This window comes from Mustela nigripes, chromosome 8 (genome assembly GCF_022355385.1).
Source record: "Mustela nigripes isolate SB6536 chromosome 8, MUSNIG.SB6536, whole genome shotgun sequence".
Classification (NCBI taxonomy): Eukaryota; Metazoa; Chordata; class Mammalia; order Carnivora; family Mustelidae; genus Mustela; species Mustela nigripes.
The window spans coordinates 53,404,212-53,431,182 of NC_081564.1; the positions used below are offsets into that span (position 1 = coordinate 53,404,212).

Genomic DNA, 26,971 nt, shown 5'->3' on the forward strand with positions numbered 1-26,971 from the left:
GATCAAATGCAAAAGACAAACACAAAAATCACATAGGCTTCATTTTTTTTGAAAAAGATATCACTGTTTTACATGTAGGAAGTACCAAACAGCACCTGATCAATGTTTCAATGGCAATTTTGTGAGAATGGCAAGGACATAGTACACAAAGGCCATTTCTTATTCTGGCCTTTAACAGTAGATTCGGAGTTCATTAAACTAGCATTTATAAAGATGTGTCCCTTCAGAGGTAGAGTCTAGCTCTTGAATTCTTTAGTGCTCTAACTGTCTTGCTACAGTTGTTGCCTTGTTCCCAGAAGGCAGCCATTCCCATAGTAAAAATAATCAGTAGAACATCAGTTCCTGCAGAATCATCCAACAGAGAGCTGTGCTCTGTGTTTTCAGGAGTCAGAGAAATGCTTTATTCATGTGCAAAGTGAAAGGCTCCAAAGTTCCAGAGTGGATAAAATTGTTGAACTTTGTGTCAAGCAGTGTTTCTTGAACTTAACTGGTGATAAAATCTTTTATTTCCCTAGAAACTTCTCATGGATACCTATCACAGAGAGTCTTTTGGGAAATGGAGAAGTAAAGATTGAAGGTTTGGCATGTAGGTCACTAATCTGTGACATAAGCATTTCAAAGATGAGGTGATGGATAGGCATTCTCTATCACTAACAAGTGGAGAGTTATGTGTCTTGGGATTTCATCTAGGTGCCTGGTGTTAGTATGATTTAGGTGGCATGTTTAGGAAAATTTAAAGGTTGATTTAGAGCCTTATCTTTATGAAACTCTACCCTCAGAGTGTGCTATAAGTTGAACTGCTGGCTCGTTATTAATTTGCATTGCAGTCCAACTTTTTTCATGGTCTTTGGCTTTTTTATTTATTTATTTATTTTTTTTGCAAATGGAATTTCCTTCTCCAGTGAACTGTACACTCTCTTCAAAGTGGAAAATGTTTAATAGATTACTCAGTGTAATACTTTCTAGTTATGTTAGTTTGGCCTTGCTCAGGTTGCAAGAAATGGAGATCTGTTGGGGGCAGGGGGAACTTTAAGTAATTGCAGGGGAGGAAGAGGGAGTTAAATATGCATTTGGCCTCTTTTCTTTTGCTATATGATTCTGGGGTATCTTTGTTCTTCTCAAGGGTCTCATCTGGTATTTCAGACCTACTGGTATTTCTTCTTAAACAAGGAGAAGGTGATTATCTTAAGTCATGGTATGTCTTTCTGTGACAGCTTTGTCTCTGGTACTGGTCTCATGGCCAGTCAGCTATGGCCTTGGTAGTACAGCTGATTTTACTCCCAGCTAAGAAGCTGATTTCTCAGGGGAAAGTAGAGGTTAGGTGACGAGCCAGCACTCAGGCAGCCAAGCCTGCTCCATAAACTAGAATCTACAGCTGTGATACCTCATTTCAAAGCAGACAGTCCTCTCCAAAGGTTGCTTCTTGATCTCATGCTATCAGGGCACCTGGGTGGCTAAGTTGGTCAAGCATCTGCCTTTGGCTCAGGTCATGATCCCAGGGTCCTGGGATCGAGACCTGCATCGGGCTCCCTGCTCAGTGGAGAGCCTACTTCTCCCTCCCTCTCTGCCTTCCACTCCCCCTGCCTGTGCTCCCTCTCTCTCTCTCTGTGACAAATCAATCAATCTTAAAAAATAAATAAATAAAATAATAAAAAAAATATATGGTATGTATGTTCAGGTGATATAAACTTAAGAGGATATATATATATATTTATTTATTTATTTATTTATTTATTTAATTTATTTATTTGACAGAGGTCACAAGTAGGAAGAGAGGCAGGCAGAGAGAGAGAGGAGGAAGCCAGGCTCCCTGCTGAGCAGAGAGCCTGACCCAGGGGCTCAATCCCAGGACCCTGGGATCATGACCTGAGCCAAAGGCAGAGGCTTAACCCACTGAGCCACCCAGGGGCCCCAAGAGGACATATTTGAGAATTTCAAGATTTGGAATATCACAAACTAAGCACTCAATAAACAGTAGTTGGTGTTATTGTAAATTTCAGAATCTTTTAAAATCTCACTCTTCATATGTAGTATCTTAAAATTTCACTCCTTGCTAAGTAGTATACTGGCTTCTTTACACTTACTACTTGTAATTTATCTAATAGCTTTGAAAGTATGTTTGATTTTCTCATTGAGTAATGAGACAAACAGAGACTGAAAGCTGTTACAAAACGGGGACATCTCAGACAGCTATGAAAAAAGCAGAGCTGGGGTCAGCAGCTCCATTTTCTAACTTCACACCCAGCCTGCCCTTTCTCACAGTGACATGCTGTGTTGCTTACCGGAGGAGAGTATCAGGGAAATGTCTTGCATCTATCAGAACGTTTATTTTCCTTTAAATTAGAAATTAAAGACGATATGAGAGGAACTGGGAAATACATACAATTAAATGCCTACCAGAGTATTTCTTCCGTTTTCTGGTTTTCACACAATGGATTGATTTAATTTGAAAAGATAAATTGTTCACACTCTGGAATGTTTTGTTGAGTTAACCTAACTGTGGTGTTGATAACCCCTAGGCAAAAACTGAAATCCATTGTCTGCTTTCTTCCCTCTTTGTTACTTTACAGCAAGACAGTAACTAAAAGTATCTCCTGCTACCAGCAGGTTTCCTACAAACTCCTTGTTGATATCCCCTAACAAAAGTGTCTTTTAGGTACTGCCTCATCAAAAGACAGGATAGAGTTACCCAGATGGGTCAAATAATGATACAACTAAACTGCAACAACATTGGTTGGTCCATGATATTTACGAAGCACCTCAACTGTCACAGGCATGCCAGTCCTGCTCACATAGAGATTACGGTCTGCTCTTTCCTTATAATCCGTCATTTTTGATAATCCTGTTTGTATTCCTGTGTTCTCTCTTCCTGTCCCCTAGACACAGATACACACACACACACACACACACACACACATACAACACACACACACACACAAGCACACTTATCGATAGGTAATTTTCTCAACTGATAAAGAAGAAGCAATCAAATAAATTTTGTTCACCTCCCCTGTTTGAGTTCTCTGTGCTATGTAACAAAATACCACAAAGTTAGCAGCTGAAAATAGCACATATGTAGTATGACACAATTTCCATGGGTCAGGAGTCTGGGCACAGTTTAGCCGATTTCTCTGTTCAGGCTGAAACCGAAACCAGGGCTTGGCTAGCTGCACTCTCCTTTGCAGCTTGGAATCCTCTTCCCCCCGCTCAGTTAAGTTGTTGGCAGAATTCGCTTTGGTTGGCTGTAAGGTTGAAGCCTTCCACTCTCAGAGGTCACCTCGCTCCAGAGGCAATTTGCAACATGATGGTTTGCTTCTTCAAGGCCAGCAGGAGTGCGTTTCTGCCTCCGTTGGTTAAGATGGAGTTCTCTGCAACGTAATCAAAAGGGTGGACCACCCATCCTCTTTCCCATTTTCATTTGGCTAAAAGCAAATTACGGGTTCTTCCCACACTCAGGGAAGGGGATTATATAGAGTGTGACTCCGTCAGGGTACCCTAGGGTGTATCTGTCACACCTTCTACCAAATAATACTAATAATTATTACAGCTTCACTCCTTGAGTGCACTTCCCTAAGCCAGCACTGTTCAAAGCATTATACATATATATATATATATATATATTTTTTAAAGATTTTATTTATTTATTTGACAGAGAGAGATCACAAGTAGGCAGAGAGGCAGACAGAGAGAGAAGGAAGCGGGCTCCCTGCTGAGCAGAGAGCCCGACATTATACATATATTTATTGATTTAATAATCACAAAATTCTACAAAGTGAAGAGTTTGTTATTCTTAGTTTACACATGATGAAACTAAAACATAGAGAGGTAGACCTTCTCAGCTAATCCTTATCCATCAAACAAAAAGTTAAACAAGCAAAAAAAAATAGCAACACATCTTGGTGTCACATACTCCTCAGCTGCCATCGCTCACTGCGCTGTCCTTTATAACATGGTTCTTTGCCTCCCTTTCCAGAATTTTTATGGCTTCTCTCTTTTTCTCTCTCTTTTATTGAGGTAAAACTGGTGTTTAATATTATACAAGTTTCAGGTGTACAACATTATAATTTGACATTTGTATACTAAAGTCATCACTGCGAAATTTACTTACTATCCATGCCCATGCAGTTGACCCCCAATTTCACCCACTGTGACTCCTTTTCCCTATATATACGAGTTTGGTTTGGTTTTGTTTGTTCATTTGTTTTGTTTTGTTAGATTCCACCCATAAGTGAAATTATTTGGTATTTCTCTTTCTCCACTGGACTTACTTCTTAGTGTAATACCTTTAAGGACCATTCATTATGTTGCAAATTGCAAGATACAACTTTTTTTTAATTGCTGAGTAATATAATATATATAAATATATCATTTATATATATATAGTTAATAAATGTCATATCTTCTTTATCATGCATTGATGGACATTTATGTTGTTTGCATTTCTTGGCTATTGTAAACATTGCTTCAATAAATATAGGGATCTATATATCTTTTCAAATAGTGTTTTTATATTCCTCTGATTGATATGCAGAAGTGGAACATCTGGATCCATGGTGTAGTTCTATTCTTAATTCTTAATTTTTAAAAAAGATTTATTTATTTGAAAAATAAAAAATAAAAAATAAATTTAAAAATAAAGATTTGAGAGAGTGCATGCTAGCAGGGGGAGGGGCAGAGAGAGAATCGCAAGCAGATTCCATGCTGAGCACAGAGCCCAGCGCAAGACTCCATCCCAGGACCCTGAGATCATGACCTGAGCTAAAACCAAGAATTGAACATTTAACCAACTACACCATCCAGGTGACCCCCATTCTTAATTTTTTGAGGAACCTCTGTACTGTTTTCCATACTGGCTACACCAATTTAGATTTCTACCAACAGTGCATGAGGGTTCTCTTTTCTCTACATTCTGTGGACATTTGTTATTTCTTCTCTTATTAATAATTGCCATTCTAACAAGTATGAGATGGTATCTCACTGTGGTTTCAATTTGTATTTCCCTTATAATTAGTGCTGTGAGTACATTTCCATGTGTCTCTTGGTCATTTGTATGTCTTTCTTAGAAAATATATCCATTTAAATCCTCTGCTTATTTTTGAATCAGGTTGTTATTTTGTTGTTGACTTATATGAATTCCTTATATATTTTGGATATTAATTCCTTGTAAAAGATATAATTTGCAAAACTCTGTTCCCATTCAGTAGGTTGCCTTTTTGTTGCAATGATGGTTTTTTTCACCAGGCAGAAACTTTATTTTGATGTAATCCCATTGTTTGTGTTTTAAACAATGCCTTTAGGTGTCTTTATTTCATTTATTCTCACCTATTTCATCACTGGCTATATTTCTTCTGAGCAAACTTCCAAAACACTGAAGATGGACTAGCACTTTAATTTTTTTAAATTTTTTTAAAAATTTTCATAGTATCACTTGCTGCCCTTAATGCCCATCACCCAATTACCCATCCCCTCACCTACCTCCAGCAACCCTCAGTCTGCTTCCTAGAGTTAAGAGTCTCTCATGATTATTCTTCTTCTCTGATGACTTCGCATTCAGTTTCCCTTTCCTTCCCCCATGATCCTCTCTGCTGTTGCTTATATTTCACATATGAGCAAAATCATATGGTATTTGTTTTTTTCTGATTGACTTATTTCATTTATTTCACTTAACATAATACTCTCATTCCATCCACGTCATTGCAAATGGCAAGATTTCATTTTTAGATGACTTCATAATATTCCATTTTTGTGTATGTATATCTATATTTATTTATCTATCACATATTCTTTATCTTTCATCCTCTGATTGTCATCTGGACTCTCTTCATAGTTTGGCTATTGTGGACATTGCTGTTATTAACAATGGGGAGCAGGTGCCCCTTTAGATCATTACATTTATATCTTTGGGGGAAAAACAACTAGTAGTGCAATTTCTGGGTTGTAGGTTAGCTCTATTTTTATCATCTTGAGGAACCTCCATACTATTTTCCAGAATGGCTGTACCAGTTTGTGTTCCCACCAGCAGTGTAAGAGGGTTCCCCTTTTTCCGCATCTTTATCACCGCTTGTTGTTTCCTGTCTAGTTCATTTTAGCCATTCTGGCTGGTGTGAGGTGGAATCTTATTGTGGTTTTGATTTGTATTTCCCTGATGCCAAGTTTTTTCATGTGTCTGTTGGTCATTTGGATTTCTTCTTTGGATAAATGTTCATATCTGTCTTCTGCCCATTTCTTGACTGGATCATTTGGTTTTTTGGTGTTGAGTTGGATAAGTCCTTTATAGACTTTGGATACTAGCCCTTTATCTGATATGTCATTTGTAAATATCTTCTCCCATTCTGTAGGTTGCCTTTTAGTTTTGTTGACTGTTTCCTTTGCTGTGCAGAAGCTTTTGATTTTGATGAAGTCTCATTAGTTCATTTTTGCTTTTGTTTCCCTTGCCTTTGGAGACGTATCTAGCAAGAAGTTGCTCTGGCTAAGGTTGAAGAGGTTGCTGCCTGTTTTCTCTGCTAGAATTATTTTTAAAGATTTATTTTTATTTTTATTTTTATTTTTATTTTATTTGACAGATAAAGAGCACAAGTAGGCAGAGAGACAGGGAGAAGGAGAGGGGTAAGCAGGCTCTCTACTGAGGAGGGATCCCGATGCAGAGCTTGATCCCAGAACCCTGGGATCATGACCCAGCCGAAGGGAGCTGCTTAACTGACTGAGCCACCTAGGTGCCCCCCTCTGCTAGGATTTAGATGGAGTCCTATCTCATATTTAGGTCTTTCATCCATTTTGAGTTTATCTTTGTGTATGGTATAAGAAAATGATCCAGTTTCATTTTTCTGCATGTGGCTGTAAAATTTTTCCAGCACAATTTTTTGAAGAGAATGTCCTTTTCCATTGGATAATTTTCCTGCTTTGTCGAAAATTAGTTGAAGTAGAGTTGAAGGTCCATTTCTGGGCTCTCCACTCTGTTCCATTGATCTTTCTGTCTGATATGTGCCAGTACCATATAAGAATAAAGACTCCTTGCTTTAAAATCTGCAAGTGGGATGACTCTTGGAGAAGGTGGCAGAGTGTAGAAACATAGGATAATGTCATTAGAAAATGTTTATTGTTGCTAATAAGATTGTATAGAAGATTGAGAGAAATCTCATGTAAGTATGGTAATTGAAACTCAATAATTGAAAGTTTTTAAGAATCAATATCAAATTTTTTTTCATATATTTCTAATATACACACCCCACAATGTTGTTTTTCTTATTGTATATGCTGAAATTCATAGCAGTAATTATGAGAAAGTTTTTATTTTTCTCTTATTGCTGGGGAATTCCTTTTTCCCAATCCCAGAGAATTTCCAAATTCTCTTAATTGCTTGGGGCCTGAGAAATTGCTTGCCAACATGTCTTACTCTAGAGAATGGCCTCCCTAACCTCTGACTGAACATTTCCTCTGTGGATTTGGGGGCTTGGTCAGGTCATCTGGTGGGAGAGAGAGCAGTTCTCTTAGAATGCACAAGAGATTGCATTTTAAAGAAGACCATGATCTTAAAGTGGTTGAATTGCTTACAAATTTGTTTCCAGAGGAAGGGGAAAACTTCTTGTGTGTTTGGTGTATGTGTGTGTGTGTATGTGTGTGTATAGACACATACACATAAATGCATGGATACACATAGATAGATACAGATATATAGATTCATACACACGTATGTTTCTATGCATTTTTAAATGAGAAAGCAGTAAGCAGTTCCCATAGGACTAGTTATCATTATGCCATCTTATAATCTTCTTTAGTCTCAAAGCCCTTTGTAATTTACACACACACAAATCTCATTGAATAATTAACTATTGCTATGTACTTCTTGTGCTCATTCCTCTGCTTGAAGAACTTCATTCTCGTTAAGCATTACACTTGGCATCATCCACATTATGGGGGAGCTTCCATATCCCAAACCCTTCCATGCTGAACTTTATACCTTGTGCTTTTCGCCCTAGTGCTCAGCAGTGATCCCCAAAGGAGCAAGTAATAGAAGGAAAAGGCACCAGCTCAGTTCAGGAGAGGGAATTTGTGATAAAAGCCCTATCACAACAGTGATAACACAAAAGCCTCCTCCTATTCCATCTCACTATTGCCATTGGGGGATAATATATTCTCTCTGAGATGTCCCTTTGGTTTACTTTAGCTTATTCCATGCATATTTTTTTTTTTAAAACTTAGGTGGAAGGAGGATGAGCATGGTATAACATGTTTGTTTCTTTAACTTCCATGTAATTCCATATAGTCTTAGTTACAATTTTAAATGGCAATCTCTACTTTTTGTTTATTTATTTTCATTTTTAAAATTTATTTGGAAAGAGAGAAAGAGCACAAGAGAGAGACTGAGTGCAGGGGTGGGGGGAGGCAGGGGGAGAAGGAGACAGAGAATCTCAAGCAGACTCCCCGCTGACAATGGAGCCCAAAGTGGGGCTCGGTCTCATGACCCTGAGATGTTGAACTGAGCCAGAATCAAGAGTTGGTGCTTAACTGACTGAGCCACCCAGGGGCCGCTAAAATTAGAGTCTTTACTTTTCAAAACAAATGTTGTTACATTTGCTTATATTTTGATGTATTTTTTTTTTAAAAAAGAGCTAAGGCAAATAGTTGTTTTCTAAAGTGGGCTTTGAACTTGAAGTTGTTTAGGCCTGTAGACTAAAGCATATTACATCGCCCTTTACAAGTTTTCACTACTTTTAAAAATCGTTGCTTACCTGCTCATCTTTTTTCTTATTGAAGTGCAGTTGACAAATGGTGCTATATTACTGAAGTATGGTTGACGTACAGTGCTATTTCAGGTCTCTAACATAGTGATTCGACAATTCTATACATTGCTCAATGCTCACCACAATAAGTAAGGGTCGTTACCATACAATGTCATTATAATATTATTGACCACATTCCCTATGCTATGCATTTCATCTCCATGACTGATTTATCTTATAGCTGGAGGTTTGTACCTCTTACTTCCTTTTCCCTATTTCACCCATCCCCCTCCCAACCTGTTCTACGGCCACCGCCAGTTTATATTTAAGACTCTGATTTTTTTTGTTGTTCTTGTTTGTTTTGTTTTTTAGATTCCACATATGAGGGAAAAGATATAGTATTTGTTTGACTTATTTCACTTAGCATGATATTCCCTAGTTTTATATTCACTATATTTTACTTATTTATTTTGAATGTTTGATTCTTGTGTTGTACTGGAAATGATCCCATGTCCATATCTGAGAGCACTTTTTGTTCCTTTGTTCACCAGGGATTTAGTATCCGGCATGTGCACTTTCATTGTGCTTAGGGTAATTTCATTGCTTCTGACTGATTTACATCCTTTAATGCATCATTCCCCAAATTTATATTCTGGAGAATACTTGTTCCATGAAATATTGGTAATTATTCTATAAGAGGATTACAGGGTTAAAAAATTGGAGAAATACTGCATGATAGATATATTCTTGGGCATTAAAAATAAATTATGGTTTTTAGAAAATACAGTAAAGAAAACTATTTTAACCATATTTAGTAAATACACGCTGTATTTATCGGATGGCAGAATCAGTTTCCTTGTAGGTGGAGTACCCATTAAAATTAAAATTACTTATTTAAATTCCTGTTTTGCAAATTACACTTTGGGAAATACTGTCTTAATGCAGTTTTGGAAATAGCATTCAAAAGTTAGTGGCCCAGTTGTCCTTAGTGTATTGTCAGTCCCGTCTCCCCTACTGGATCCTCCCTCTCTCGAGCCCTCTTTCACTTTTATGCCTAAGTTTGTGCTTCAAGAATTACATCTTCCATTATGGATAAACCTTGAGCATATTTATGGAATCTCCTGAGCTACCTGAATCCTACTAAATGAGATAAAAAATGAAAAATTATCCGTTAGAGAGAATGAGTGCCCTGACTTTAATTCTTACTGGGGCACACGGTACAAGAGCATGGGGTGCTCAGAGTCTAAGAGGCTCAGTGATGACAGTGAATGGTTTATCTGCTCGTTACTCTTTGGCTGTTGCATTCCTTTCCTGATTGGTCTCCCCCTGCCTAGCTTGTCTTTGCTGTAAAGACCCTATGGACTTTTTTTTTTCTTTAAATTGGACACCACAACTTATATAGTGTACTGCACGTACTGTTAACTTAAATCATTCCACACGGTTGGTAGATACCAGCACACACACAACACAGGTCACTTACTTCCCTTGCATCTCTGAGGCTCCGCGCTCTGATTTTCTTCTCTCAGTCAGAGAGCTTTAGCTCAGTCTTCTAGAGGGATCAACATTTGCTGCCTGTTCCTTCTGAATTAGTGTTTCTAAGGCTCTGCTTTAAAGCCGTCTTTTTTTTTTGGTAAATTCTTCTTTTGTATTCTTACCCATATCCACGTTTTTAACTCTACTTTCTTTGTTGACAATTCCTTCTTTTCTGTTTTGGATCCCTCCCTTGCTGTTGAGCTTCTTGTCCTAAGTCTTGGTTATTGATTAGACATCTTTATGTGGATGTCTTTAAGATATCCTTATGTCAGCACATCCAAAACAAAACCCATCACTTCTTTGTCCAGAATATAGCTCCTCCTCGTACCCTTTTTCTGTCCTGATTTCTGCTCCTGGCAACGACCAAATTATCCTAGCTCTACACTTGATTGAGGCTCATCATTTATGCCTTAGTCTCATTCACCACCCACGACACAAACACTCAGCCCCATCAGTCTGGTTCCTATATCTCTCTTGAAGAGCTCCCTTCTCTTTACTTCCATTGTCTAAATAATTGTAAGACTTTTTGTCATTTTTACTTTGGCCTTCCCCAGATGATTCTGGACAGGAGTCCCTGTCACTGATCTTGCTTATGTCCGGGACACCCTATATGCTATATGCAGAATGATCTATCAGAGGCATCTGCTTGGAATTGTTACCTGCGTCTCAACCTTAACTGGTTTAAAACCAAATCTCCTCTTTCCATTGTCATCTTCATTTTAGAAAATAGAAATTTCATAATCGTTGTTGACAAAGCCAAAAAAAAGGTCTTTGGTGTCATCCTTGCCAGATCTCTTTCTCTCATACCACACATCCAATATGTCAAGTTCTGTTGGTTCAGCCCTTAGAAGAAACTCAAGCATTTCCCACCATTTCTACTACTGTCACCATAGTCCAAACTACTATCACCTTCTTCCTGGATCATCCCTGTAATGACATGCTTGTGTCCTTGTAACTCTTCTTTCCAATAGCTGTGAGCCACCAGTGGCTGCTGGGCAAAAGAAACAGGATTGATCAGAATGAGATATTTAAAAATTTGCACCAGAGATTGAAGAATTAACACACAAAACAATGAAAAATATCTTAATATTCTATATTGATTGTATATTAAAACAGTAACATTTGGGATAGGTTGGATTAAATGGTGTTATTAGAATTTCACATTGTTTCTTTTTACTGTTTCAAAGTGACTCCTAAAAAATTGAAATCACATATGTGGCTGACACTTATCTTACTGTTAGATGGCACTATTCTAAAGTCTTTTTTACACACAGCCATTAGAGCTATCCTTTTGAAATGTCAGAACTTCCCATTCCTCAGATCAGAATCTGCCAAAGGCTTTCCAGCTCCCTTTTTGCAAGGGGGGGTGGAGGGTGGGCAGGCTATACAGTGGATCTACAGCCCAGCATGTTTCTTTTCCCTCAGCTTCTGTGCGTCTCCTGTCCAGTGTGTCTCCAGGTCCGCAGGTCTCCTGGTGGCACCTTCCCCCAACCTCCGCCAAGAGTCTGTCTCTGGACTGGCATCCCTTCACTTTGCACACTCTTTCCCAGATGGTTTCAAGACTCCTTCCTCATATCTCTGTCTGGTGTCTCCATGAATGAACATCCCTTATCAATAGTGAGGATTCAAGAGAGAGGCCCATCCTGACCACCCTGCCTAAACCAGCATCCTGCTTATCTGCATATGCTCAGTGTGGGGTGGCTTCACTCTGAATGGCTCCCCATTGTCTGTAGAATGAAATCCACATTGTTTAGTATATCTAGGTGTCCCTTTATTGTCGGGCTATTTTCAAACTCTCCGACACATCTCTCACTGTTCCACTTTGCAGCCCACATGTCATGTGTTCTGAATCACTTAGAGGAAACCTAAAATAAGAAAAAAAGTGATAAAGAATATATTAGAGGTTTAAAGGATTATTATTAAACATAGATATATTTGTGTACAGAATTAAAATTCATCGACCTTCAGAAACTGGATAGGGTACAAGCAGAACTGGCATTTCAACCTTTTGAATTCCATGGATATCCATCCCACAAAATGGACGTTATAACCAATACCAAAGGCAAGTGGACAGACTCACCAATAAGGGGTTTAAACCTTTGTGAAAGGACCTTGGCACGAAGGAATTTTCCTTTACTCATATTTATTTTCCTCTGTAACAACTAAAATGTTCAGGGGTTTTCCCTCCTAATTAAAAAGATAGCATAACTTATCAATAGTTTAGTTAGACACTTCATTATAAGAGAGTTAAGGAAGTTTTTAGAATGAGCATTTCTAGCATGGGCAATCTGAAAAACAAGAATTTATGGCTCAGCAATAAATAAATAAATAAACCCTTCAGAAATGTTTATTGTTCCAGCTCATTAAAATGTTATGTCTTTTGGACAGTATTTCTTAAAGGCCATAAAATTAATAGTGTATTTTAAAAGTTTTATTGGCACGTATTTCCTAAGTCCAATTTAGCTCCAGTGTTTAATTGTGCTGTCTCATACAGGCTGGAAGTCTGGCAGTTAATATTATTTTTTCTGTTTTAAAAGAAAAACACTTTCCTTCAGGGCTAGCTTCCACATTTTTGAATGTGTTTATTTCACACTGCCTTGCATTTTCATGCGCTGAAATCCCGAAACTCTGACAGAGCTAATCTGGATCTGGTATTTCTTTGTGTCTTAAAATTATGCTGAAATTTCAATTAATAACTAATCACACTCTTGGCCTGGGAGAATACAGGAAACGAAAATCCTGCATATCAACTACCGACGTTAAATTTTAAATCTTTCAATTACACAAAGCAAGGGAAGCAATAAGCATTTATTGAGTACCTGCAACGTGTTAGGTGTTGCATGGACTGTGGAAGATTATAAGGCACCATGAAGTCCTCAAATATAGAAAAATCCCAACCTATTCATTGCCTTCTATAAGTGTACTTCATAGCAAACAAATTTCTTTACCTCTTCAGGGAACCTCCCTTCCACCTACTAGTCCTATTTAAAATCTACACAATAAGAATATCTCTTCCCTGTTAGTCTTCCTAAGTGAAGTTGCTTTATCTCAAGGCTCCCAAACCACAGACAGACATGCAGAGTCAACATTTGCAGAAAATTTCAGACTTCTTAGAGGCATAACTTTTAGGGGAACTGTCTTCTCTTCATCCTAATTGCCTTTGCTTAGATCTCTTTCAAAGTGCTTCATGTTAAGTGCCCTCTGTCATTAAGTCTTTAAGGAGTGGCCAGTCATGATATTTTGATGAGAAAACAAAAACAAAAAATGAGACTTATGACGAGGGAGTTAGTGTAGCTACAGACTCTGCTAGTCTCAAGCTGGTCTTAAGTTCATCATTTCCCTTCTCTTTCTCCCATTTCTGAATACCCTCACACTTAGCCAGGAATTCTGCTAGTTTGCCTGGTGGAAGTGGCCCAAACCATCATTCCTGAGGCGTCGGAGCCTTTGAATCCTGTGCTCTTTCTGGCTGTCATTGCTGTAATCTGTGTTCACTGTCACCACCAGACACAGAAGCACCCAGAGAGGTCCTGATAAAGCTCCAGTGCTCCCTATATCCTCCTCTCTGCCTTTGTCCTATAGCAGAAGTTCTCTTTCCTCATGACCATGAGGGCTGATTATCCCACCGGTCCAGTCACCCCCTCTCTCGGCCCACTGATGCACTGGTGTGAGAGACACCTGGGAACCGGGCAAAGCCCGGAGCCCTTACCATGTCCAAGAGTGATGATCGTCAGCTGGGGATGATTTTGCCCCAAAGGGACATTTGGTAATATTTGAAGTGATTTACAATTGTCCCATTTGGGAGAGGGGTGGCTGTGGCTATCTAGTGAGTAGAAGCCAGGGGTACTGTTCAACAACCTACAATATACAGGACAGCTGCCACAATAAAGGACTCTCTGGGGGCACCTGGGTGACTCTGAAGATTAAGCCTCTGCCTTCAGCTCAGGTCATGATCTCAGGGTTCTGGGATCAAGCCCCACATCAGGCTCTCTGCTCAGCAGGGAACCTGCTTCCTCCTCTCTCTCTGCCTGCCTCTCTGCCTACTTGTGACCTCTTTCTGTCAAATAAATAAATAAAATCTAAAAAAAAAAAAGGAAAAGGAAAAGAAGAAAAAGAAAAAAAAATAAAGGACTCTGCCTTTGACTTAGGTCATGGTCTAAGGGTCCTAGGATCCAGCTCCTCATTGGGCTCTCTGCTCAGCGGGGAGCCTGGTTCCCCCTCTCTCTCTCCCTGCCTCTCTGCCCACTTGTGATCTGTCAAACAAATAAATAAAATCTTTAAAAAATATTTTAAAAAATGACAGTAGGGCCAAGGCTGAGAATCCCTGACCGAGTAGAAATGATTCTTCCCCAGGGACATGGACTTTTGTTCTCAGAAGGCCTAGAGCTCTGGCCACAGAAAGTATACAGTCTGCCCGTGGTTTACTGGAGAGAGAGTATAAAGATTGACTCACTCCACCCCTTGGGTCTCAGGCACAATCTGTTGGAGACGCAGGACCAGATGACAGCCATTGGTTCACTGCGTGGACTGCATTCCAGAGGACAGAGTCCTAGACTTGTCCAGTCAGAAGATAGGAAGGCTCCAGTCTTAGGGCTGTGGTAGGACACTGAGGTAGGATCCTGGCATGGTTATAGGACTGTGTTATAGTTGTGCGGGTGGAAGAGTTCTACAGGGACCAGAAGCTTCTGCTGTGCATAGAATACATTCAATGTAAGGACAGGGGCTTTTTCTTTAATGCCACTGTATACACGTACCAGGTACATGGGTTCATATGAGTGGCTTAATAAGGGTCTCGAATAAAGATGAAATAGCTCGGGGTGAGTAAACAGTGATCCGATAAATGAACGAAGCCTTGCCTGAAAATTTCCACGTGCACTGAATGTTTTAGTGTGCTATCCGCAGCTTCTTAGATGAAAAAACTTAAGAATGTCAAGTCTGTGGCTTCCCTCTGGATGTCATGATGGCAGCGTTCAGCATACCTCATGTTTATTCACAGCGTCTCTCTCCTGAATCGGATCGAGCATAATTCAGTGTAGGGTTGTTGGTATAATACTGACTTTTAGATTCAGCGTTCTCCTTTGCTCCTGGAGGATGGTTCCGCTGACGCGTTCATGAAGGCGCTGAGTGAGATTTTAAAAGAGGAGGAGGATTTCGGTGGTGAAGATGGACTGTGGAAGAGACCACAAGCACACAGAAGCCTGGGGATGAGAAATCTCTGGGCATGTTTTCAGGGAGCAGCAACAATTAGAGATTAGGACCCATGAAGTGTGTAGATGGGAGTTAAGAGGAAATCTTTGAAAATGTAACTGGAGCTACAGTTTGCCACACCTGTAACCAGCAGGTTAAAGCACCTCACACCATCGAACGCCAGGTGGCTACCTCTACCCTGTGATACCCATCCCCCTCCGCAGGAAAGTTCCTGAGCTCTATGGGGCACTACATGCTTTTTCTCTAGAACCATGCCGTCCAGATCTATCTTGCAGGACCCACCTTTGCCTCTGGCATCCAGTTCTTCCGAACAGCTCGCGTCCACCTAGATAGCATCCCCCAGCTTTTATTACTTTGCACTTCTTAATTCCCATTCACCCCCCGCTTGACACCATTTGATCTTCACTCCTCAGTCCATAAGCAGCCAGTCGAGGAGGAGGCCAGTTCTTTGATCTTCTGTGTCCGCAGGCAGACTATTTGCACATAGGAGGTGCAGTAAATAATTGGAAAGGTAAAAGCACCCGGTTTGATGATGCTTATCTGAATCCCTTCTACATGTGAGTTTTTAAAAGTTAGTATGTTTCAGGCAAAAGGTCGGTAGCTTATGGTTGCGGGCTTGTGCACCTTACTATTTAGCTAGTTTTTTGTGTGCATCCAAATTAGAAGATGAGGGGGTATGTATGACAGTGTGGGGGTATTTGTTTTAATGCTTTAGAACTTCTCCCTGTCTAAACCTCAGCCAGAGAAAGAACCCAAGTGATCAGACTGGATTTCTTTAGCTTTCACAAATCTTAGAAAATTTAATTTCTGAAAGTTAGTCAAAAGGTGTCAACATGGTGATTTTTAACATGGTACCATTTTACAGCATAGTAAAATGGTAAAGATATCACACTGTTTTGATGAAATTCCATGTGTTTGTTTTACTCACCACCAATAATGGAAATGCCTAATAACGATTTCCTTTAAATTGATGTATTTTCGTCACTGTAGTCATCACTGTGTGCTTTTCCTACCAGGAGGTTCCCGTTCTGTAGGTTCCTTTTCTTCCTTTCTCCTACCCCACACTTTCTCTCTCACGCATACACCCTGTGTTCACTTCTTTCCTGTGTACTTTTGCTTTGAATTCTCCTTGATGGATCTTGTTTTTGTCGGCTTATTTCCTAGATGGGAAGCGATGGAATTTTACGCCTCAGTTCTTCAGCACTAAATAATGAATTTTTTGCATATGCAGCTCAAGGATGGAAACAGCGACTGGCAGAAGGTAAATTTCTTTTTTCCATTATTCTTTGGCATATCTGAGTACACACAGTATACTGAGCTTTGCACCTTACTCTGATTTCTGAGTCTTTTTCTCCCCCTGAAGTATACTTTAATTTACTAAAAAACCCATTCTGTTCCAAATGACTTCACTAATTCTTTGTCATACTTGGCATTTTTGAGATACAACATTTTTGAAGGAAGCACGATCTCCAAAACATAATAAAAATTTTTGATTAGCTAGATTTTCTTTGGAGTCATAATTTTAATCACTTGCTTGAAGTATTATGTATTTTCTTAATGTCCTAGAGCCTAAAGAATTTTCTTTAGGCTTTACTTTCTTTTTAGGCTTTACTTTCTTCCCCTAAAGTCACCATTTCACCTGATTTTTCCTTTAGTCACCAAGCTTCTTGAAAGACTAAAAATAACCAATGGTACTACGTTTTTACTCTCTTACCCGCTCAAATTGTTATGGTTGGGTGTGACCCCACTATACACAACTAAAATAATGCCTCCTGGAGAGTATTAATGGCTTTCTTTCTTTATTTATTTTTTTTAAGATTATTTATTTGTTTGACAGAGAGAATGAGAGAGGGAACACAAGCAGGGGGAGTGGGAGAGGTAGAAATAGGCTTCCTGCTGAGCAGGGATGCTGATGTGGGGCTTAATTCCAGGATCCTGGGATCATGACATGAGCCGAGGGCAGACACTTAAAGGAGCCAACCAGGTGCCCCTGTTAATGACTTTCTAATAGCAAAGCCCAGTTTCCTCTTCTTGGTCCTTACGTTTTATGTTCCTTCTGCAATATCTCTTTTTTCTTTTTTAACCCATCCAATTTGAAATCATGTACCTTAGACATTCACAATATATTTCAAATTGTTTCCTGCGGCCGCATTGTTGATAGCCATTCCTCTGTTTCCATCTGGAGCTTCTGTTCTTCCATCTGATGACACAGGGTGGATGTCTCCACCACTCTCTCTGGTACTTCCTCTTGTCGCTGTGCACATTCACTAAGCAGCCTCTTTCACCGCCTGGTATAGCCCCTATGCCAGATCGTCCACATCTGGTTCTAACTCCTCGTGTTCTGTTCCAAATGCCTGCTGGATCTCCAGAGCTGATACCAAGCACCTGAAAACCATAACGTCAGTATTAACCTCACTGTCTTCCCTTCCCTTCACCTTGCTGTCCCTTCTGCCCCTCTCCATTAATGTCACCTCTGTTCTCACTTTGGAACTTGCTCTCTCTTGTCCTCTCCCATCTCCTGATCCGGTCACGACCTGTCGATTGTGCTCTGACTCTGAATGCCCTGCAACACTCCCACAGCTGCTGGCTCGACTGTACTCTCTGTTTCTCATCTATGCCATTCAGCAGCCTCCTGGCTGGAGTCCTCCCATGTCTACACCTGGTTTTTAAGCCACTTGTTAGGCCATATTCCTCCCCGAGTGGATGCCGTCAGGACCTCCCTCTGTCTCTTATAGAAAAAATGTAGAACTTTCTTTAAACCATGAATTTGCTAATTGGCCTCAGCCTACCTTTCCCATTTCATTTCATGCTACTCCTACATTCTCACAATTGGCCACTCAAAAGAACATAAATATACATATTCATATCTCTGTGCCTTGTGAGTTAATTACTTTATAAGAGCTTGGTCATCCTTCAAAAGCTTACTCAAGTACCATTTCCTGTATGTGGTCTTCCCTAATCCATTCAGGCAGAATGAAGTGCCTTTTCTTCTGTGCCCTCACTACCTTTATTCTTACGGCCTCTTCAGGGCTTTCAACATTATATTATAGGCAATTGTGTGCCTTTTCTCCCGCCAGACTGATTTCATTAGGGACACTGAATATACGCTACTTCATTCACAGCCCCTAGCATACACTTTATTTGCTGAGGGCTTTAAAGTTCACCTACGACTAAATGACTATTTGAGCGATGTTCATAAAGAGAGAAGCTGAAGAAATATTGTCAGTACTCAGCCTTTTCTTTTGCAACATCCATAAAAGTTTACTCAAATTAATTACATTTTCCTTATTAATCGGTAAAAGATAATGATAACTTTTACTCAGTATATAAGCATTTGCTTTCTAGGAGAGTTTACTCCAGAAATGCAGTTGCGGATAAGGCAAGAAATTGAGAAGGAAAAGAAAACAGAACCTTGGAAAGAAAAATTCTTTGAAAGGTTTTATGGAGAAAAGTAAGTACTAGAGCATTTTTTTCTCATTTCTCTCAGAAGGAAATGAAAATGTAATTCTCTGCTTCACATAGCACAGTCATATGCTGTAAAACTTAATAAACCAGTGATAAAAGGCAATAGTCCCTCAGTGTAAGAAATTGCAGGTAAAATTATAGTGGCATATCAGCACTTAAATTTTTAAAAAATGCATTTTCAAGGGTTTATAACTTGTCCATGAAAATTCATTTTGGACTGAAAGTAGCACATGAAATCCTATAGAAGTCAATTATGGCTTTCTTAACTAGATTTTAGTAAAAATCTCCTGGTTTTAATCCAAGTATATTCATTAAGGAATACTTGAGAGCTAAGTAGTTTTAGACACCCTTAATTCTCCTATTTTTCTGAAAATGTTGACTGTGCGTATCTTGTTTAGTCCTTGTTTGGGGGAGAGCCTTGAGTATGACCAGGTTTTAATTCATTATTTCTCTTCATATGTGTTTCTTTTTAAGATAACACCAGCCACACATAAGCATGGAAGCAACTAAATTACATTGAAAGTAGTTTTACCTTTGCCTTACATTTAGAAGGGGCATATTGTACTTGAGCAGAATTAGAGACTCAGATCCCTAAGGAAGAAGGAAGGATTTCGGAGCTAACAATTGACAGTGACTTTAGTTCCTCCTCACAAAGTAATTTTTCCTGGAACTCCCACATACGTAATTAATGCCTGGAAGTTGTTTTGCGTAAATGACACTGAGGTGGTTGCAGGTAACAATATCTGTACCATTTGACTTAACTTCATAGAATGTCCCTTTGTAAATAGGGAAAACAGTGTCAGGAGTCTCATATAAGAGTTCTTCTTCTTCTTCTTCTTCTTTTTTTTCTTTTAAGATTTTATTTATTTGTTGGACAGACAGAGATCACAAGTAGGCAGAGAGGCAGGCAGAGAGCGGGGTGGGGGGCAGGGGTGTGTGTGGAAGCAGGCTCCCCGCTGAGCAGAGAGCCCATGCAGGGCTGGATCCCAGGACCCTGGGATCATGACCTGAGTGGAAGGCAGAGGATTTAACCCACTGAGCCACCCAGGCAGGAGTTTCATAGGGTGCTCTTCCTGAAAAGGGATCCCGTGATTAACAGCCTGCTTACCCAGAGAAGGCTAGCATTTGGGGGAGTGTTCTAAATAGCAGTACCCTCAAGTAGGAAGGCTTGTTTTTAATTTTTCCTGGGATTGTGGTTGTGTATACATCTTTAAGCAAAACTAGCAGGAGATAATTAATGCGTTTTCTCAAAAATTAAAAATGCAGCAACCTCCTTATATGCCTTCAGATATTGTCACCAGCAGCATTACTCAAGGCTCACTGCATCAGAATCCTTACTGGGGCTTTTAAAAATAGATACAGATTTCCAGGATCCATGCCAGACATACTGATTGGGAATGTCCAGGAGGTGAGCCCAGAAGTATGTGTTTTTAGATGCTCTTTAAGTCAAGGCTGATGCCCAGCAGGATTAAGAACCATGGAGAATGACATTGCAGACCACCTTGGAGGTTTCCCCCAACCTTGTGTGTGACAAAGGGAGTGTTGGGAGCACCCTTTCAAAGGCAAAACTGAGCTAGTTACCTCCAATGTATTAGTCCTTAGTTCTTGATTGTTGGGCCATTTTTAAAAATTTTTTATTTTTTTTTAAAGATTCTGTTTATGTATTTGACAAAGAGAGACACAGCCAGAAAGGGAATACAAGCAGGGGGAATGGGAGAGGGAGAAGCAGGGAGCCGGATGCAGCTATAAGAGAGACACCCTTATTTCACTTTTACGTTAAAAAGGGGATTAGGGAACTGAGAGACAGTGAAACTAAGTCATTTATCCAGGTTTACACAGTGTGGTGAAGTGATTTGCTCAGCATCCTAGGGCCACAATTCCTTCTCAGAAAAGGTCACACCTACATAATTTTTTTACATAAAATTTGAGGGCTTCCAGACTCCCATGCATAACAGGTTAAGGGGCCCTGCCTTGGAGGGTAACTGCTACAATACTGTGAGTAAGCATGACCCCCCCTCATCATCCCTGAGCTCTGAATACAAACATGTCTTTTATTTGACCCTTTCCTTGCTGCAGTTTATCCATAGAGTTTCTTTTTCCATCTTCAATTACATATTGGATGATAGCCGTATTTTGGACATTCCAATGTTCTTCTAATTTTGTTACTTCACGATTATTTAAACTACCCCAGTGTGTGAAAGATTGTTTTTCCTAGCGCCAGATAATTTTCAGTCGACATGAAAATTTCACCTCTCTTAACTTTTCCCAAGAATGTTGCAATCCAGACTCCCCCATTGTTAAGATTTGTCTCCTCTAGTCTTCAGGCTGTGTGTTTGAGCTCTCTGTTATGGTTCTAATTGGCTTACTCTGCTTGTAACATAGCACTGTTCTGTATTTGCTTTAGTCACTTAGAGATCACCCATACGTGCACTAACTCAGAATGATAGATTTCTGGACTTACCTGTTTTCCTTTGTGTTGTTATGCAGTGTGCTGTGAAAGCCAACCTTCTTTGCCTTATGCCATCTTAAATCTATTTTGTCATGGAAATAATAAAATGTTGACATAGGCATATTTTATACAGTACTGTTCTCCATATAAACATATATATATATATTATAATGTAGACACACATGTATAATATATATATTTTGTATATTCCATACATTTGTGATACTTAATATTAAAAATATTTAATATGAATTAATAAATTTATTATATCCTTATTAACCAACCAGCAGAAATTTGGCTGCCAGTGGATAATTACTGTATATTTTACACCTAACCTAGTATCAGTAGTATCTCTACTTGGCCTAGCCCCAAGGGACCATATTTCTAGTTGATTATTCTGCTTTATCTGTAATGTTGTAATTCTGCTCCTCTCAGTGTAGGATAGTTATAAATTGGAGTTTCGTTTGAACCCATCTTAGAGAGTTGAAAGAAAAGAAGCTAATTATGAGGGCAGTATTTCCTAGCTTCTTTTTAGAGTCTTCTGAATGTTAGCAAAGAAGGCAATGAATACACCCCCAAAAATGTATTCAATGTTATTTCCCTTTCATTTTGGAGAATTTAAGTAAAAGGTTGAAAATTTCACTGAGGTATTTTCCTGCATCGATACTTTTAGCTGTATTTCTTCACTCAAATATGTTTGAGAATATTTCTCTCTTTGTAATTGTCTATACTCGAACTTCTTTTAGAACAGCTTATTTCTCTACCATGGGATGCTGATGGTGTAAGTTAGTATGATAGGAAATAGTGATTTCCAATATCTTTGTAATTCTGATGAACTTTTCCTTATGACATGAATATTAGGTTACATTATTTCTTAATGCTCTTTGTTATCTTTCATGGAATATCCTTACAGGAAGAGATCACATGAAAAAATTTTTAGATCTTACCTTATACAAATATAATCTAGTAGAATCAACTTTGTTGACCCCAAATATGTTTGTTATTCTTTAGTGAAATTTCCGTGTTGTCTTAAGTTACCCTTACAGACTAAAATAAGGTTAGTGATAAACCTCTTACATTGGTTTAAGAGAATTTAATCTTTGGAAGTCATTTCAGTTTTAGGATTTTACAGCATACCCATATCCCATTGATCTTATTTGCTTATACTGCATCCTCTGAAGACTGGGCAATTTTCTATGATAAAGGTAAATTGCTACTTTTTGACTAAAAAGTTTTAGATCTTATCCATTCTTTTGTTTTGTCTGCCCATATATTCTAATCTTTTGTAGGATGTAATTTTTTAATTCCTTTTACATAACATTTGGCAAAGCTCATATTTCCTTGCTTACACAATAAAAATCTGTACCAGATAAGTTAATAAAACAAAATTTAAAAAATAAATAAATAAATATAAAAATCTGAATCTTTCTTAACCAGAGTAGAGTTTATTTAGTTATGATTATAAAAAAAAGTAGAAGAACTAAGTCATCATAAACTAGCTTATATAAATTAAGCATGTTACTTAGTGATTGTAAAATTAATTTGATGCATTTGCTTTTGTTGAATACACAACACATGCACGCACACACACACGCACACACACACAAACGCACAGACACATATATCTCCAAGTAGTACCTTTCATGTTTTGTGGTTGAACAATAATTCAATATTTCCAATTTCTGTTCAGGTTGGGCATGTCAAGAGAGGAATCAATAAAGCTCACTTCTGGACCAAACAGTGATGGAGCTGAAAGTAGTTCGTGTGGAGCCTCTGGCCTTCCAGGTCTTTCTGCACAGACTCCCTTGGAAGAGCAACAGCCAAAAAGCATGAAAAGTCCAACTTCTCCAGAGCCTGGTTTCTGTGCTACACCTTGTCCTATGGTAGATGTAGGTAAAGATGGAATGGCAGAATCAGACTCAGAAGATATCTTGATCCCTGAAGAATCTGTGATTCAGGAGGAAATTGCAGAAGAGGTAGAGACTAGTATCTGTGAATGTCAGGATGAAAATCATAAGACAATAACTGAATTTTCTGAGGAGTCTGAAAGTCCAGCCAACTCTCATGAAGAGCCTCATGTAGCACCTCCTGAAGATAACCCGGAGTCCTGTGTTGTGATGAATGACGTTTTAGAAACTTTGCCTCATATCGAAGTGAAGGTGGAAGAGAAATCCGAAACTCCCCAGGAAGAAATGTCGGTTGTTATCGATCAGCTAGAAGTCTGTGACTCTCTCGTTCCTTCCACTTCCTCTGTGACTCATGTCAGTGACCCAGAACATAAGGAGCCAGAAACTGCAGTAGAGACCAGTCTTTCAAAAATAAAAACAGGGTCCTCTTCTTTAGAAGACCAGTTTCCCAGCGAAGGGATTGCTGTAGATATGGAGCTACAGAGTGATCCTGATGAACAGCTTTCTGAAAATGCTTGTATCTCAGAAACTTCTTTCTCTTCCGAGAGCCCAGAGGGAGCCTGTACCAGCCTGACATCCCCAGGAGGGGAAACTCAGTCCACCTCAGAGGAATCATGTACTCCAGCCTCCCTTGAGACAACGTTTTGTTCTGAGGTGTCCAGCACTGAAAATGCAGACAAATATAACCAGAGAAATCCCCCTGATGAAAACCTTCATGCATCTTTGATGTCAGAAATATCTCCAGTATCCACTTCACCTGAAATATCAGAGGCATCTCTGATGTCCAATTTACCTTTAACCTCTGAAGCATCCCCTGTATCAAATTTACCTTTAACATCAGAAACCTCACCCATGTCTGATCTACCTTTGACATCAGAAACATCTTCAGTGTCTTCCATGCTTCTCACATCTGAGACCACTTTTATATCTAGTTTGCCACTTCCTTCAGAAACATCTCCAATTTCTAGTTCTTCCATGAATGAAAGAATGGTGCATCAGCAAAGAAAGTCCCCTTCCCTATCTGAAGAACCACTCTCCCCACAGAAAGATGAAGGCTCTGCCCCTGCCAAGCCACTGGGGGAGAGCCTTCTCTCTCAACAGAAGACTCTGTCAAATACTCCTGAGCCCATCAAAATGGGTTCCTCCATTGTTCCTGAAGCATTTCCGTCGGAAGACTTGCATGTTAAGACTCTGAATCAGCAGCCTTGTAAATCACATGTTGAAACTGAGAAGGCATATCCTGCTTCAATTCCAGAACCCCCTTCTATAGAAATGATAAAAGTGAAAAATCATAATGTCCTGCAAAGAACAGAAAAGAAAGGGGCATCTTCACCATTGGAGTTACCTGTCTTTTCTGAAGAGACAGAGAGTAAGGGAAATGAGCTTCCATCAGCTAAATTACAGGACAAGCAGTATGTCTCATCAGTGGATAAGGTTTCATTTTCAGAAGGCTCTAGAAACAAAACACACAAGCAAGGGAGCTCACAGAATCGGTTGGAGACCTCACATTCTTCCAAGTTGTCAGAGCCCTCCAAGTCACCAGATGGGATAAGAAATGAAAGTAGAGAATCTGAGTTATCGAAGAGGAAAACTGCAGAGCAGCACAGCTTTGGAATTTGTAAGGAGAAGAGAGCTCGGATAGAAGATGATCAGTCAACCCGGAACTTACCATCCAGCAGCCCACCTGAGAAAGAACAGCCTCCAAGAGAAGAACCCAGAGTTCCACCTCTCAAGGTATGGACTAATAACAGCATTAAAGACAATTCCATAGATAGGCTTTTCCTAGTTAGATGCTTAATTTTCAGAATTAAATAAGGTTTTATTCCCTCCAGGTTTTATGTAGCAGTTGATGATCTAATATTCTAAGCACGAGTCTAATATTAAATGATCCTTTTTAAGGATTGCTTAGCTCACAAGATAATCTCAGATGCATTATATGTTTAGATTCAGCATTTAAGGAAAAAGAAGTGGGGAGGGAGTACAGGGCCTGGAGGGGCCTATAGGCCATGAGATGAAGGATCTTTTGGGAATTCCAAGGTATAAGACAGATATACATGCACTTGGGAAAAGTTGAGAGAGAATTTAGTCCCCAGTCAAAGTTCAGTAGGACTAGGGAAAGAGTCAAAAGTCAGAAGTGTGCATGAAGGAGGAGAAGGTGCAGGATATCGGTTCATTTATTTTCCAGCAAATATTCACCACCACCATTTCCTAACAGAAAGGACCTGACTTATGGATGAGCCTCATTAAATATTTCTTGAGTAAATCAATAAAATTGCTTTGCACACTCTGAGGGGAAATTCTGTAGCTATACAGATATACAAATCTTTTTTTTTTTTTAATTGTTGAGATAGTAAAGAGGCACTTAACTTCACAGATAATAAAACCTGTAGTGAAACATTCCCATTTATACATTCTCTTTTGACCCCAGGTAGGTTTTAACTCTCAGAAAACAAACCTTTTATATAAATTGGCTCTGCCTAAGTAAACTGAAAATTAAGGCTAATTCAAAAGAAATACTTTGTTTAATTAAAAAAATCCTAACCAATATAATCTATACTTATTTGGTGCTTTCATCTTAGTCCACTTATACTGCCCAACGGTAAAGTGCATTATTCCGCCATAGGTTTGGTCTAGGATTATAAATGTGTTCAAGCTGTGTTTCTCTTAATCTCTTTCTCTTTACTTTTCTCTGCTCTGACATCTATTTTATGTATGTGTCTCATGATATCCATAAGGCTGACTTTTAAGAGTGTAGCTGCAGTTACTCTACTTAATAAAGTAACCCCTATTAAATAAGATTCTAAAGATGTAAAAGATGAACATTAAGCACCAATTAAAGGCCCCCCTATGCATTTTAATTTCTGAAGCAGTGGAAAGAAAAATATAAGTATGCTTTTCATAGGAAATATTTTTGAACATAGCAGTCTGTTTTTCTTGTCAAAAGCTTGTTTTCAACGTAGTATATTCTTCCCGGTAGATGGATAACATAAATAGATTTGGTGTTTATTTGGCCTTGAGCTCTTGCTTAAGTATAGCTAGGTTTAATTTTTTAAATGTTTTTAGTTGTTTTTTTTTTTTTTTTAAGTAAAGAAAATATTTAAAAGGAAAACTGGAATCGCCTTTCTAAATTCATTTTTTTCTTTGAAGCCTTTGGTTTAGAAGAGAAACATCACAGGTTGGAAAAGGAGAAATGATATAGCTCAGAAAGATCATTTCATCTACCGAAGTTTCAAAGCATAATTCCAGATTGATACGATCCTGTAGTATGTGTCAAGCGTTTATAGTATAAATATACATATGTTAAGAAGGGAGATATGTTTTCTAGGAAAAGCTTTTACTAGAGGGAGGAAAACAAAGGAAGTATAGTACTTGTCAGGAGCCCTGAATGGGGAACCATTATGTCACACCCTTGTTATAAGATCCCAGGGCAGCCTACTTTCCCTCCACAGGCTCAGTTTTTTCTACTGTAAATTGAGGGGCTTTAACTAGGTTCCTTGCAACTCTCCAAATCTGTGACCCTAAAAATCTATGACTCTCTAATCTATGACTCATGTTTCTAGTGCCTAGAGCATTGCTATAAGATGGTGGTTGAGTCTTATGCCTCATGAATTTGGGAATGACTGTGAGTCTCTTAATTAGCATGAGTTAGGTAGATGCTGTGGGTCGGGCTGTTTATGAAATTCAGCAAATTG

General features: G+C 39.0%; 1 protein-coding gene across 1 annotated transcript in view; it reads left to right on the forward strand.

Annotated features, from left to right (window-relative positions):
• The window catches only part of ASXL3 (ASXL transcriptional regulator 3), a 177,495-nt gene that overhangs the window by 145,656 nt on the left and 4,868 nt on the right, over positions 1-26,971 (forward strand). The window contains exons 9-11 of the mRNA XM_059410047.1: positions 16,623-16,719; positions 18,804-18,909; positions 23,063-25,013. Of these exons, the coding sequence (XP_059266030.1) occupies positions 16,623-16,719; positions 18,804-18,909; positions 23,063-25,013 (2,154 nt within the window). The remainder of the gene's footprint in view (positions 1-16,622; positions 16,720-18,803; positions 18,910-23,062; positions 25,014-26,971) is intronic.